The 16389-nt window shown below is 42.4% G+C and overlaps 1 protein-coding gene across 1 annotated transcript in view; it reads right to left on the bottom strand.

Annotated features, from left to right (window-relative positions):
* Nucleotides 1–16389, bottom strand: part of LOC134676164 (unextended protein) — a 304119-nt gene that overhangs the window by 253145 nt on the left and 34585 nt on the right. Inside the window, exons 3-11 of the mRNA XM_063534448.1 lie at nucleotides 15585–15690; nucleotides 14097–14429; nucleotides 12807–13052; nucleotides 9347–9463; nucleotides 7696–7867; nucleotides 7049–7240; nucleotides 6250–6396; nucleotides 4779–4919; nucleotides 2054–2193 (exon numbers count right to left, since the gene is read on the bottom strand). Coding sequence (XP_063390518.1) covers nucleotides 2054–2193; nucleotides 4779–4919; nucleotides 6250–6396; nucleotides 7049–7240; nucleotides 7696–7867; nucleotides 9347–9463; nucleotides 12807–13052; nucleotides 14097–14429; nucleotides 15585–15690 — 1594 coding nt within the window. The remainder of the gene's footprint in view (nucleotides 1–2053; nucleotides 2194–4778; nucleotides 4920–6249; nucleotides 6397–7048; nucleotides 7241–7695; nucleotides 7868–9346; nucleotides 9464–12806; nucleotides 13053–14096; nucleotides 14430–15584; nucleotides 15691–16389) is intronic.

The following is a 16389-nucleotide window of genomic DNA, read 5'->3' on the forward strand; positions in this document are numbered from 1 at the left end:
GAGAGCGCACGTTTAAGTCAGGTAAACTGCCCTCGTCACTGTCAGGTAAAACACTTACCTTATCCAATTCGTTGTCTAACTGGTCATTAGTAGCGCCTTTAGACAGCGCTCCCTTCTCCATTAAGGTAGCTCATTTGGCGGCCAGGTAAAGTGCCCTCGTCACTGTCAGATAAAACAATTACCTTATCCAATTCGTTGTCTAACTGGTCATTCGTGGCACCCTTTGACAAGGCACCCTTCTCCATTAAGGTAGCTCGTTTGGCGGCCAGGTAAAGTGCCCTCTTGACTGTCAGGTAGAATAACTCCGTTGTTGCACGGACCGAGTAGTCAGGCACGAAGGTGTGGCGTAGCATGGAGTCCATATTGATATTCTGGAGGCTACCCATGGCTGATGGGGTTGGAGATTCGGCTGAAAGAGAAACACAAATTATTACTTAATGACCTTTGAATGTGCAAAACGTTATTTTATATACATTTTCTATAAAAACCGGATAAGCACGAGTCGGACTCGCCCACGGAGAATTCCGTACTTTTTAGTATTTGTTGTTATAGCGGCAACAGAAATACATCATCTGTGAAAATTTCTACTGTCTACCTATCATGGTTCATGAGATACACAGAATAAAATAAATATTAGGGGAAATCTTACACGGATCAACCTAGCCCCAAAAAACTAAGCAAAATTTGTACTATGGGTGCTAGGCGACGATATACATGCTTAAAATATAGATAAATACATATTTATAACATAGAAAACACCCATGGCTCAGGGACAAATATTAAAATTTGTGTTCATCTCATAAATTGCCCTTACAGGGATTCGAACCCAGGAACATCGGCGTCTCAGGCTGGGTCACTACTCACTAGGTCAGACCGATCGTAATATTAATATAGCTTAATATTATGCATAAGGTCCTACACTAATGTATGTGACGGGGCCCTCTTCAAATACAAGGTTTTCAGACCCCACTTTTACCTCCACACGGTCATATTCAAAATAAACCTTATTCACAAGAGCAGAGAGTTTTATTTTGACTTACCAACACCGATGTTTTGCGTAAGCGCCTGAACACCAAAGTACGTGAAGGGTCCAGCTTCAAATACGAGGTTCTCGCGGCCCACCGTCACCTCGACGCGACCTTCTAGGATTAGCACGAAATAATCCACCTGTAAACAAAAACCGTCAAATAATGTCACTGTTTACATGTGAGGGAATGTAGACTTAAGGCTCATTTAGGCGATGCGAGAACTCGCATGCGAGTTTCATTACATTGCGGGTTGTGATCGGTCGGTTGAATTGAATGTAACTAACAGTCCGCAATGTAACTAAAATCGCATGCGAGTTCGCGCGCCGTCTAAATCGATCGGGTGATTTCGTGGATAAAACATGTCCTTTATCCAAATCCAGGTTATAAATTTACTTACTCACTTACTGCTGTGGCGCAACGGCCCCAAGTAGATCTTGGCCTCCGACACCAAAGACCGCCATGCTACTCTGTCCAAAGCCGTTTCCGTCCAGTCGACGGCGCCGAGTTCGCTAAGGTCTTTCTGCACTTCGTCTCTCCAGCGGTACCTAGGGCGTCCAGACGGCCTTCGGCCACTTGGAGGTTATAAGCTATCACTGTGTAATTTTTTTTTCAAGATCGAGGAGCAAATATCTATGCTTAAATCATACTTTCATAGTTATTTTATTTGTATAACTTACGGGCTTCCCCTGAAAGCGCTGGTGGCCTAGCGGTAAGAGCGTGCGCCTTGCTATCCGGAGGTCGCGGGTTCAAACCCCGGCTCGTACCAATGAGTTTTTCGGAACTTATCTACGAAATATCATTTGATATTTACTAGTCGCTTTTCGGTGAAGGAAAACGCCGTGAGGAAACCGGACTAATCCCAATAAGGTCTAGTTTCCCCTCTGGGTTGGAAGGTCAGATGGCAGTCGCTTTCGTAAATACTAGTGCCTACGTAAAATCATGGGATTAGTTGTCAAGCGGACCCCAGGCTCCCATGAGCCGTGGCAAAATGCCGGGATAACGCGAGGAAGAAGAAGAGAACTTACGGGCTTCCCCTGCTGGTAGACGTAAGTGCTGCTGTCCTTTTTACTCTTGCCCTTCAGCTTGATGTGGTGTATCACATCCTGCTTCAGGAGACGACGGAGCACCGTCTCCGACACCGTGTCGGGACGGAACGCTTCCACACCTGAACAAAGAAAATTGCGATGATTTCTAATTTGAGTTGACATTGATAAGCGGCGGGATATAAATAAATATAAAAGCCTCTATTAACAATCATACTTACATACATATTTAATAAATAAATAAAAAATATTATAGGACATTTTTACACAAATTGACTAAGCTCCACGGTAAGCTCAAGAAGGCTTGTGTTGTGAGTACTCAGACAACGATATATATAATATATAAATACTTAAATACATAGAAAACAACCATGACTAAGGAACAAATATCTGTATCATCATACAAATAAATGCCCTTACCAGGATTCGAACCCGGGACCATCGGCTTCATAGGCAGGGTCACTACCCACTAGGCCAGACCGGTCTTAGAAGATATTTATATGTATACATATTTATATAATGAGTTTACACGAAGTCAGGTGTCTACCCCACAGAAAAAACATCTTCCAGACTGAGCCTAGTCGCGCTACCCCCTCTGCCGCGCATACGGTAGTTTTACTCCATGTTCGAGTCGAAAGTGTCTTTGTGTGACGTCCGTGTCTTTGAACGGACCAATCACGGCACGGGACTTCGCTCACCTCATCTGCATTTTTGGCATCATCGGTTGCATGAAATAATTGCTCTAAACTCGGTCTAGAGCAGCGGTCGGCAACCTTTTAGCAACCAAGGGCCACAATAGTAGTTAACGACGTTGACGCGGGCCGCACTTTGGTAATATTTGTGACTGTAGCAGACATTGTCGTTTGTCAATATTACATACTTTTAGCCAGGCGGGCTCGCGGGCCGCAAGCGAGAGGTTCGCAGTACGCATGCGGCCCGCGAGCCGCTAGTTGCTGACCGCTGGTCTAGAGCAGCCATTCTCAAAGTGTGTTCCGCGGAACCCTAGGGTTCCGCAAAGCCTCTGTTGGGGTTCCGCGAAAATATACTTGTAATAATAAGAAAAAAAACCAGCTCTTCTACAGGTATCTGGTCCACAGTGATGAACGAAATTTTTTTATTTGGGGTTCCGTCAAATATTTCGCTTGCCGAAAGGGTTCCGTCACCAAAAAAAGTTTGAGAACCGCTGGTCTAGAGGATTCCTAGTCTATGGTCTCCCCACTGGCTATAGGTAGGTACTCATACTCACTAGAACTCAGGAACTGGAAGGTGGCCAACGTGAGTTGTGGGGAGATGTGCGTGCGCTGATTCTCGTGGCCGAACGACACATCTCCCCACTGGCTATAGGTAGGTACTCATACTCACTAGAACTCAGGAACTGGAAGGTGGCCAACGTGAGTTGTGGGGAGATGTGCGTGCGCTGATTCTCGTGGCCGAACGACACATCTCCCCACTGGCTATAGGTAGGTACTCATACTCACTAGAACTCAGGAACTGGAAGGTGGCCAACGTGAGTTGTGGGGAGATGTGCGTGCGCTGATTCTCGTGGCCGAACGACACATCTCCCCACTGGCTATAGGTAGGTACTCATACTTACTAGAACTCAGGAACTGGAAGGTGGCCAACGTGAGTTGTGGGGAGATGTGCGTGCGCTGATTCTCGTGGCCGAACGACACATCTCCCCACTGGCTATAGGTAGGTACTCATACTCACTAGAACTCAGGAACTGGAAGGTGGCCAACGTGAGTTGTGGGGAGATGTGCGTGCGCTGATTCTCGTGGCCGAACGACACATCTCCCCACTGGCTATAGGTAGGTACTCATACTCACTAGAACTCAGGAACTGGAAGGTGGCCAACGTGAGTTGTGGGGAGATGTGCGTGCGCTGATTCTCGTGGCCGAACGACACATCTCCCCACTGGCTATAGGTAGGTACTCATACTCACTAGAACTCAGGAACTGGAAGGTGGCCAACGTGAGTTGTGGGGAGATGTGCGTGCGCTGATTCTCGTGGCCGAACGACACATCTTCCCACTGGCTATAGGTAGGTACTCATACTCACTAGAACTCAGGAACTGGAAGGTGGCCAACGTGAGTTGTGGGGAGATGTGCGTGCGCTGATTCTCGTGTCGTTCGGCGAACGCCGCGAAATCCTGCAGCTTGTTGGTCGGCTTGTTGCGTCGGCGCTTCGTAATGGGTTTGAAATATTTCACAGATGGTGCCACCATCGGTTTTACCTGTCAGTTCTAAGTAAAGTGTCAAATTCTGTTTCTGTTTGTGAATTTTAAGGCCTTTGAGCCAAATTTTATAGAGCCAAACTAGAACCAGGTTAAACCTATGCTGGCGCTATCTATACAAACCTTTGGCAGTTGAGTGATCCATTAAACTATACCAAAGAGAATTTGAAATAGAGAGTTACCGTCATGATAAATAATGTAGCTACAGTACATTTACTACCATCTTTCGACAGACGATTAAAACTGTTAGAAAGCGATTTGACTTTAATCCTTATTCTTTCAGATATGTGTTAACTTATTAAATATTAATATTACGCCATATATTCGAGAGCAGGCTGAAGTTTATGGCGCCATCCCTCGAAAACATTGCAATATACCTTTGGCCTAGTGTCGAGTAGATTTTATAGTGGCTATATAATTTACTTTGACAATCCGCCTCTATACACTCTTCTCTTTGATTATACTCATACTCACTAGAACTCAGGAACTGGAAGGTGGCCAACGTGAGTTGTGGGGAGATGTGCGTGCGCTGGTTCTCGTGCCGTTCGGCGAACGCGGCGAAATCCTGCAGCTTGTTGGTCGGCTTGTTGCGACGGCGTTTTGTTCTATTGTCCACTGTTTAATTAAAAAAAAACATAAATGAATGAACACATATCTAACGATGATGCGTCTACGCCTACGCGCCTCTTGCACCAACTCACTCGGGGTTAACCGGTTACACCATTAACCCAGTCACAAATTGTAAAAATATTGATCATTAAAACACTAGGATTATCTAATCTATCTAATGCCTTTATACGAGCAATTCTTGTATATTTATTTAGCTTAGCAAGAGAGCCAGACATCATACAGAATCCAAAGATGACCCTAATGATGTTGTTAATGATTGTTTATCACCAATAATGATGATTATTTTCCGTAGGAAAAAACATTTTTGCATACAATTTGGTGATCCTACTCAATGTGACGTCTTGTCGGTTTCCATACAGCGTATGTCAAAAGTCATAGGGTGACCATAATTACTTATTATAACATTAATTTTGCTTGAAAAATAAGAATAATTAAAGTAATTATCTTTTAATCAAATACTACCATATGATAATGTGGATCATTTACCGAGTCAGAAAAAGTGGTTCTGGATCACGACCCAGAAATCACCCTGTATATTTCGGGGATCTCGGAAACGGCTCTAAAGATTTCGATGTTTGCTATTTGTGGGTTTAGGGGGCGAAAAATCGATGTACCTATACCTCGTTTTTTTTAGCATTAGAAATTAGGTAAACAATCTTGATGTGTCTTTTAATTGAAAAACTCATTTTAAAAATAAGTTACGGCAAATATGTAACAATTATGAATCTAATACAATTATTTATATTCTTCTGCTTTCATAAATGATAGTTACTGATTTTTTAATAAGCGTTTTTCAATAAAAGACATGCCAAAATCGCTTACCTTCTTCCAAGTTCTTTCTAATGCTAAAAAAAACGAACTATAGGTGTTATCTCTGGGAAAACGCGCATTGTTGAGTTTTCATATATTTTCCGAGCAAAGCTCGGTCTTCCAGATAATTATTTTAAAATTAACAGCGGTAGATTTCAGTTTTTACTGTTTAAAAAAATATTTAGGGTCACTTGCACCACCCAGGGTTAGCCACTAACTGAACTCAACTCTGTATTTCGGGGACCTATCATAAATTTCAAACTCAAAGGGTAGGATGAAAAAACAAATCTCGCAAATCTGTATTGAAATGACAGCTGTCATCCTACCAATCGAGTTTGAAAAATATTGTAGTAATTGTACAGTCAGCAGCAGAAGTTACTAAACGGGCCAGGTGTTCAAAATGATCTTGACGCGACTTTATTGTTAAGAGAATAAGAGCGTGTCAAGGTAATTTTGAACACCTCGCCCGCTTAGCAACTTCTGCTGCCGACTGTAATTGACTTACTAAATACGTCAGTTTCGTCCACGATCTCCGACTGTATCATTTCTTCTATGACGTCCTCCAAGGTCACCAGACCGACGGTCTCGTAGAACGGGTCACCCTCGCCCTCGTTGTTGATGCGATGGACAAACGCCATGTGCCCTTTATGACCTGAAAAAAAATTAAATAATTATACTTAACCACAGACTTAGCCTGTGGTAATAGTATGATCATACAGAACGGCCTCGCCCCGCCCCGCCCCGACTCGCATTACCTCGCCCCGCGACTGGCCGCGACATGAATCTGGCGGACTTCTGGCGTCCTCTCAGTAAAGCGATTTACACACACATACACAATGACGCGTGTACAGACGTGCCGGGCACACATATAAACGCAAATTATTTTTGATGTATGGCGTGTCTGCCCTGTGACTGAACTGTTTGAACATAATATCAAGCGTGACATTCTCAAACACGAAGTTGCAGGGGTTCTGGTAGTACTGGGCGAGGGTCCGACGCCTATTGTTATCAGGGTCCACAAATAGATCCTTGATGTAGAGGTCCAAGGATACTATGCCCACAAACGACACATCCTCCAGACTGAGCATAGAAGTGCTACCCCCTCTGCCACAAATATACGGTAGTTTTACTCCATTTTCGAGTCAGTGTCTTTGTGTGACGCCCGTGTCTTTGAACGGACCAATCACGGCACGGGACTCGCTCACCTCGTCCCCCGCACCCCTGTATTTTTGGCAGCATCGGTTTCATGAAATAGTTTCTCTAAACTCCGTCTAGAGGATTCCTAGTCTATGACTATGCCGTACCGTCTTTGAACTGCTTGAACATGACATCAAGCGTGACATCCTCAAAGACGAAGTTGCAGGGGTTCTGGTAGTACTGGGCGAGGGTCCGCAGCGGCGTGTTGTCGTCGGGGTCCACGAAGGCCAGGTCCTTGATGAAGAGCACCGTCACGATGTTGCCGCGGTGGCCTTCGTAGACTGGTATACGGGAGTAGCCTGGGAAAACAAGTCTATTAGTATAGTATAAAGTAAAAACAAGTCTATTAGCAAAGTATATACTCGTAGCGGTAATTAGAGTTAGACCAAGAAAAGTCTGCAGAGATTTTGATAGCCCACGCAGTGCAAGTGTTAATTTAAACGTCAAACGTCATACGTCTTCTAGCCTCGTCATCACGTCTGACACCGTCTTCTTGCGAAGCTCTAGGGCTCCAGAGATGATGTTGACCTCATCCTTATCAACATAATACGTCTGTGGTCAGAGAATACTTACCAGACTTGACTATTTCGCTCATGGTCTCAAAATCCAGCACCGAAGTTATAGGCAGCATGAATACGTCTTCCAGCTTCGTCATCACGTCTGACACCGTCTTCTTGCGGAGCTCCAGGGCTGCGGAGATGATGTCGACCTCATCCTTATCAAGGTATCACGTCTGTGGTCAGAGAATACTCACCAGACTTGACTATTTCGCTCATGGTCTCAAAATCCAGCACAGAAGTTATGGGCAGCATGAATACGTCTTCTAGCTTGGTCATCACGTCAGACACGGTCTTCTTGCGGAGCTCTAGGGCTCCAGAGATGATGTTGACCTCGTCTCTGTCGAGGTCGTTCATCTCGGTCGTTACCTGTGTAGAGGAACGTATGAGAGAAGTATCCAGGTATTTATAATATGCACAATACAGCAGCAATATTGCAATATATATATTTTTAAAGTACATCCATCCATCCTCATGGTTTTTTTTCATGAGTAACAAACGCGGTTATTTATTTTATTTATTTAGAAACAAAGAGTCTCGTATTGTTACATTAATTAGATACAATTGTATGTAACAATATATGTATGTACCTAATCAAAACAATATCTCTTGTTGAGCCATCATCCATCATATTCGATTGAGTCTATATCTATTCCTATTTTAATATTCGCCAACGACATCTATTTTAACAATATAAATGGATGGATGTACAATAAGGTTTACTTGTTAAAATGAAGCTACCATTTTTACACCACCACCACCAACCTATCCTATGATGATGATGATGAAACTTAGCGGTTAGCAGACACAACAATGCAGGCTTTAACCTAAATAAAGCGAGTATATGTGCATTTGAAGTCGGCTTGTCATGAAGCAACATTTTGTTTTTTAACCCCCACCCATAAACGGTTTCTCTATCCTCCTAAGGTCCAAAGTCCTACCTATAGTACCTCTTCAGTTCGATGAAATTTAAATCCTATTCAATTGGAACAGACTCGCTTTTGCTTTGTCTCGTAAAATTCTTCAAAAAACGCTAAATCAACTCTATTTCCTACACTATAGGTTCAGATTTCAATGGCAAATTTTGGATTTTTCAATTGTTAGCTGGGCCTTAGGATGCTATGGCAAAGAATAAATAATAGTACTAGGTACAGAAGACTCACTCTCTAACAAAACGCGTCTGTTACGATCAGGACAGATATGGCAGCGCCACGCGCGGCTTATGGCTAGCCACCAAAATTGGTGTGGAACTGATGTACTTTTAGCTACCTGTAGCAAAGCGATGAACTCGCGGAGTAAGCCTGAGGGGCTACCGCGAAAACCGAAATTGCGGGGATCTTTCTCTTTTACTCCAATAAAGGCGTAATAAGACTTCTTCTTCCTTGCGTTATCCCGGCATTTCGCCACAGCTCATGAGAGCCTGGGGTCCGCTTGACAACTAATCCCATGATTTGACGTAGGCACTAGTTTTTACGAAAGCGACTGCCATCTGACCTTCCAGCCCAGAGGGTGTACTAGGCCTTATTGGGATTAGTCCGGTTTCCTCACGATGTTTTCCTTCACCGAAAAGCGACTGGTAAATATCAAATGATATTTCGTACATAAGTTCCGAAAAACTCATTGGTACGAGCCGGGGTTTGAACCCGTGATCTCCAGATTGCAAGTCGCACGCTCTCACGGCTAGGCCACCAGTGCTTAATAAGAAGGCGTAATAAGGGGAAAAAAAAAATGCCCGCAATTTGCGAACTTCGATTTTCGCGGTTATAGCACTGGCTATGGTAAAGACAGACAAATAATAATATAAGCATGAGATATTAAAGACAACGATCGTTTCCATACATTCCATACCTTGACGAGCTCCTTCAGCCGCTCGCGGTTGTACACGCTGCCGATCTCCTCGCCCAGCAGGTAGTCCAGGATCTTGCTCACCGGGTACGCCAGGGGAGCGGTCAGCGCCATCACACCCTGCGATATTAAATGTCTTAAAATTACCTATTAAATATTATATGTTTTTGGCAAAAAAATCATTTTCAGGCAATCAGATACAATCTTTTATCGCTGACTGTACTTTTCTTTCAGGCAACTAAAAATCATCGAGGCCATACTAAAAACCCCAAACACAATTAGGTTGCGTTTTTTTTATCACAGAGTTAATATGCCACCCTCCTGTCTCCATTATCAGATCAGTTCGATGGTACCATAATATTGCATTGTCACCCGACTTACATATACTGCATGCAAATATTCAGCTTCACTGGAAGTCGAGAAGTGGGGAAAATTTAACTTGCAAGATTTGACCCGTACAAACATAGTTAAGTACATACTACATACTTATATAGGTACATTGCAAGGTAAATAAAAGCTTGTATTTAAAACCGGGCAAGTGCGAGTCGGAATCGCGCACGAAGGGTTCCGTACCATAAAGCAAAAAAAAACGGAAAAAAATGGAAAAAGAAAACGGTCACCCATCCAAGTACTGACCACGCCCGACGTTGCTTAACTTTGGTCAAAAATCACGTTTGCTGTATGGGAGCCCCACTTAAATCTTTATTTTATTCTGTTTTTAGTATTTGTTGTTATAGCGGCAACAGAAATACATCATCTGTGAAAATTTCAACTGTCTAGCTATCACGGTTCGTGAGATACAGCCTGGTGACAGACGGACGGACGGACGGACAGCGAAGTCTTAGTAATAGGGTCCCGTTTTACCCTTTGGGTACGGAACCCTAACAACGCAAGTATAGTGCGACATAAATTAGTAGATATTAAATAAAATGGAACTTAAAAAAATCCATACTAAATTATTTTCATGTTTAAGGTGGTTCGCTTTTCATACAAAATTCAATCAAAGCTCATTAAGTAACTACACACTATTAGTACACAAATATTTCCACATTTATCTTCTTTCGAATATTCGTTTGCGCGAAATTAACAGGAAAACAATGTTTCATACAGAAATCATGCAAAAATCATAGTTAACTTTTCATCAATTTTACGTATGTGTGTGTCACAAATGTCGTGTACAGATACATTTGCGACGTTGCCATACCATTTCCGACGTTGCCGGGCTGACCACGGCTCGAATTTGGAGTGCCGTCATGTTTAGTGCAATTTTGTTGACACTGATATTTGACAGATAGTTAATTGACCTAAGCGAGAAGTTCGTCAGCTTACCTAAGAACTATCATGGCGTGTTATGCAAACAGTCGCTTTTTTGCTTGCAAACGGAAGATTCCCGGTTCGATCCCCAGTCATTGTATGCTGGAACATAACTTTTTGTATTTTTGTTACACCTAATTAAATTTCGTATTGTTTTTTTATTTTTATTTAATTTTTCTTATTATCATAAATCGATTATTAAGTATGGGCTACACGTATTCTTTTATTTTTACAAAGATAATTAGAAATTATACTCTTCCTAATCTCTCTGATTTTTACAATCAGGACGTCCTCACTGCAATAAAAACCGGGCAAGTGCGAGTCGGAATCGCGCACGAAGGGTTCCGTGCCATAATGCAAAAAATAAAAAACAAAAAAAAGCAAAAAAAAAAAACGGTCACCCATCCAAGTACTGACCACTCCCGACGTTGCTTAACTTTGGTCAAAAATCACGTTTGTTGTATGGGAGCCCCATTCAAATCTTTATTTTATTCTGTTTTTAGTATTTGTTGTTATAGCGGCAACAGAAATACATCATCTGTGAAAATTTCAACTGTCTAGCTATTACGGTTCGTGAGATACAGCCTGGTGACAGACGGACGGACGGACGGACGGACTGACGGACGGACAGCGAAGTCTTAGTAATAGGGTCCCGTTTTACCCTTTGGATACGGAACCCTAAAAAGAAGTGTATAAAATTTCCTGTGGTTAAAAATAATGGATTTTGTCTATGAATGAAAAACACAATTATTACTATAGTTTGGTTTTTTTAGCATTAGAAATAAGGTAAACAATCTTGACGTGTCTTTTAATTGAAAAACACATTTTAAAAATAAGTTACGGCAAATATGTAACAATTATAAATCTAATACGATCATTTATATTCTTCTGCTTTCATAAGTAATCGTTTTTGATTTTTAAACAACCTGATAACACTGAGTATGTGGGGGAAGCGCTGCTGGCCTAGCGGAAAGCAATTCGGAGGTCGCGGGTTCTAACCCCGGCTCGTACCAATGATTTTTCGAACTTTTGTACGAAATAGCATTTGATACCTACCTATTTATACACCGATACCTATTTTTCGGTGAAAGAAAACAATGTGAGGAAACTGGACTAATCCAAATAAGTTTACTCTCTGGGTTGGAAGGTCAGGGCAGTCGCTTTCGTAAAAACTAGTGCGCATGCCAATTCTGGGATTAGTTGCCAAGCGGAGATTGAATATCTGGGAGACCGACCAAAGCTTACAAAACATAAAAACTCAAAAATGCGCGTTTTCTCATAGACCTATCTAAGAGATCAAACCCCTTATAGCAAATTTCATCGAAATCGTTAGAGCCGTTTCTGATACCATCCAAATATATAAATAAATAATTATATATAGATGGTCAAGCAAATCTTGTCAGTAAAAAAAGGCGCGATATTCAAATTTTCTATGAGACGATATCCCTTCGCGCCTATATTTTTCTAATTTGCCGCCTTTTTCTACTGACAAGATCTGCTTAACCAAGTATATCTAATAATTGCTCGTTTAAAGGTAAGATAACACAAAGGAGAAACAAAAAGAAATTACCTACTCGCACCAGTCTTGAACCCCAATCCTCTTGCACGTATTTCCACGAACATACCGTTACACTATTGCAACATACTTACGTTGTGTGAAATTGTCTACTACAAGGATCACGGAAACACTGTTTGTATGTGTGAGTAATAGTAGGAAAAAGCGTGACAGCAACACTCCGTCGAATTAAAAAGGTGGTTTTTGCACAATGAAGTATTCAATGTTTATTTTAATAGTTCAATATTTACTTAAAGAGTGCGCGAAACATACTTTTAAGTATACAAAAACCAAGACCATTTCACAAAAAAATTAAATCTGAAATTTTGCAAAAGTGGTGCCATCTAGCGAGAGTTAAGTTTTGAGTAACCTAGGCGAACCACCTTAAGCATTTTAGATCAAAAATGTAATAGTTACGTAGGAAGTGGCGCCTTCAATAATTTTCTACAATTTCTTGTCGGACTAAGCGTGCCATTTTTAATTATTTTACTATACCCACTATACCCAGTGTGGAGAATATGACTGCGAAGAATCCAGAAGTCAGCTCGTCGAGCCACTTGTCTGAGGAAGGTGAGGGATTTTTAGGGTTCTAACCTTAGTAATGACGATGCTCCTCGCCCCAACCATCAGCCCGTGCCTTGAGCAGATGGCCTGAGGAGTGATCTCTCCAAGCAGCACTATAGCCAACGTGGAGAAGATGACAGCGAAGAGTCCAGAAGTCAGCTCGTCGAGAAGTATGGTGAAGGTGGAGTTGACAGCCACATTCCCGAGTAGAATGGAGCAGAGAAGGTAGTTTCCATGGTCACGGACCGGCATTATGGCTCTTGCGTACTTCCTTTCCTGTTAACAAATTAAAATTATTAGTCGTTAAACCAAGATAAGTCTGCAACGACTATGATAGCACACGCAGTGCAAGTGTTATTTAAACGTCAAACAAAAAACTTTCTGCATTCACATCTAGGCACAAAGTAAGTCTAAGCTCATAACTCCAACAACGTGAGACATATCAGAACCAGCGTCAGTCACCCAGAGCGGCAGCAGGTTCTGATGGATAGCCACTCTTTTCCAAGGTTCAGAGTATTGGTGGTGAAGAGTGACAGAGACAACACTATTGCACACCTGTACACTGTATTACTGACCTGCTCCGTCCCAGTGTTGGATATGATATTTAACTCCGTGCGATCGAGCGACATCAGTCCGAGGTTCAGACCAGAAAACAGCGCCGAAAATGTCAGACATATCAGAACCAGCGTCAGAGTCACCCAGAGGGGTAACAGCTTCTGGTGGATAGCCACTCGCTTCCAAGACTCCGTGCCTTGGTGGAAGTGGTTATCAGTAAAGACTGGCAGAGACAGCACTATTGCACACCAGCACTATATGACTGACCTGCTCCGTCCCAGTGTTGGATATGATCTTCAGCTCCGTGCGGTCGAGCGACATCAGCCCGAGGTTCAGACCAGAAAACAGCGCCGAGAACGTCAGACATATCAGAACCAGCAACAGAGTCACCCAGAGTGGTAACAGCTTTTGGTGGATAGCCACTCGCTTCCAAGACTCCGTGCCTTGGTGGAAGTGGTTATCAGTAAAGAGTGACAGAGACAGCTTTATTATACGCCTGTACACTATATGACTGACCTGCTCCGTCCCAGTGTTGGATATGATCTTCAGCTCCGTGCGATCGAGCGACATCAGCCCGAGGTTCATGCCGGAGAACAGCGCCGAGAACGTCAGACATATCAGAACCAACGTCAGAGTCACCCAGAGGGGTAACAGCTTCTGGTGGATAGCCACTCGCTTCCAAGACTCCATGCCTTTGTAGAAGTGGTTATCAGTAAAGTGTGACAGAGACAGCTTTATTATACGCCTGCACACTATATGACTGACCTGCTCCGTCCCAGTGTTGGATATGATCTTCAGCTCCGTGCGATCGAGCGACATCAGCCCAAGGTTCAGGCCGGAGAACAGCGCTGAGAACGTCAGACATATCAGAACCAGCGTCAGAGTCACCCAGAGCGGTAGCAGCTTCTGGTGGATAGCCACTCGCTTCCAAGACTCCGTGCCTTGGTGTAAGTGGTTGTCCTTGTCTTTGGAAGGACTGGTGATGCCTGGACGGAGGTTTTTGGCGCAGATGTAGAGGTGACCGTCTGTTATGTGAGCTGGTGCGGTCACTTCGAAGAGGGCTGAGGCGTGGTCTTTCTCTACGGATTCCGGGATAACCTGGTAAACGATTATATTGTCATTGAGGAACAGAGGGGATAGGGCAAGAACAGACGTCACTCCACATTTTAAATCGTGTATTAATGCGCGCGAAGATACTTAGGTCTTGTTTGTCTCAAGTCGTCTTACGGTCGCATCCGGTTGAAATATACAATATTTCTAAGAGTCTCATTTTAAACATTGTTTGGCTTTTGTAACCAATACATATCTCCTTAACTCAACCGTAACGAGTGACACTAAACGGTTGATTCGTCTAATCACTTACCATGTCAAATGTCATGTGTAAGAGGTATGCCAGGATCGTAGCATATTCATATTTCTTTATTGCACCATGGTAATTACAAGATGTTAAAACATAAAACGTATCTCATGGACCCGGAACGGGTATGGCAGTTAGTTAAAACTTAAAACTAGGACTAGTGCTATTAAATATCATATTAATAAAAATTATAATTATTTACATTGTTGGTTGGTACAAAGTTACAAACATCGGAATCATTTAAAAAATCGTCAACTATATAATAGTTTTTATTAATAAGAAATGCCTTCAACTTTTTTGCAAACTTTTCGTCCTTCTCTTCTGACCTAATGTAGTTTGGAAGATTATTGTAATATTTTGCAGAGGAATATAGGGGGCTGCTTCGGAATAGTTCTAGTTTTGGTGCTGGTAGTTGAAGTTTGTTTTTTAACCTTCCATTTTGCTGTTTTTGGAACAGGTGCATATTTGTGCAAGTGGAAATCCGTGGTCTCTGCCTATAGTTCGTAGCTTTGTAACAGAGCCCGGCGGCTAATCCTATTTATTGTTAAGTAAAACCGCACGTGCTACTTACCTGCAAAAAGGGTCATATTTATTCTATTTGGCACCTGAGCGCGGGCTAGTCCAACGCTCAAAAAACCAGTGTACGTGCGCTCTCCGATAACGCGCCTTTGTTACGCATCTCAATGACACATTTTAGACTGGTTCTGTAGTGTTCGACTCGCCGGCACTCAGTAACCGAAGTACGCAGGTTTTTATGCAGGTGGTTGTGGCACGTGGCACGAGCGATTTTACTTAACAATAGACAATAGGATTAGCTCGGGCTCTATTAGAAACCTGCGAACTCTATACCTCTCCGGGAAATTGGCGTGATTATACATATGTATGTATGTACTTACCATGTACTCTCCGTTTTTGACGAGAAACTTGCAAGGCTGCCCGTACTCCAGGGGTTCCTCAGTGAACGCGATCACTGTGCGAGCGGTGAAGCCTTGTCCGAATAATCTGCGGACAAACCAACGAAATTTACAGGCAGATAATACACGGTGTAACATGAGGAAACCGAACAATTTAAACCACGCATTTCTGAGGTCAAAAGAAGGAAAAAATGTAATATGAGTTCAGGTCAATTTCGCCAAAAAAAATGTTTTTATAGTTTTTTTTTTAATTTTTTGAATGTATCTGTACATGAAAAATAAATGTTATTGGTAAACCTGTCACTTAAAATTGATTTTTACATTTTTTTTTCGTAAAACCTCCTTTTTGCAAAGTGTTACTTGTCACTTTTTGACATCTATCAATAAGGATATTTAGACTACGTCCCATAGCAGCAACATTACCATCAAAAAGGCATTGTACGTTATGTAACAACAAAAACTTGTTTATTTTTAAATTAATATTATCTCTGAAACTAGGTATTTAAAAAAAAAAGTTTATAGGACATTTTTGTCTCTAAATATGATCAGCAATACGCTGTTAAAATTATTCGGTTAACTCATGTTACACCGTGTATACGACACAAGCGTTTGTGTCGTATCGTGACGGCGACACGCGGGGAGTTTTTTCAACCTTCAGCTAAATGTTGCAAAGTATATTTTACTAAGGCTCACTTGCACCATCCCATTAACCCGGGGTTAACTTGTTACAGCTAGAGTTACCATTGGTTACCAGTACTATTTGACAGTGGGTTAACGGTTTAACCGC

Source organism: Cydia fagiglandana, chromosome 24, assembly GCF_963556715.1.
Source record: "Cydia fagiglandana chromosome 24, ilCydFagi1.1, whole genome shotgun sequence".
In the NCBI taxonomy this organism is placed as follows: domain Eukaryota; kingdom Metazoa; phylum Arthropoda; class Insecta; order Lepidoptera; family Tortricidae; genus Cydia; species Cydia fagiglandana.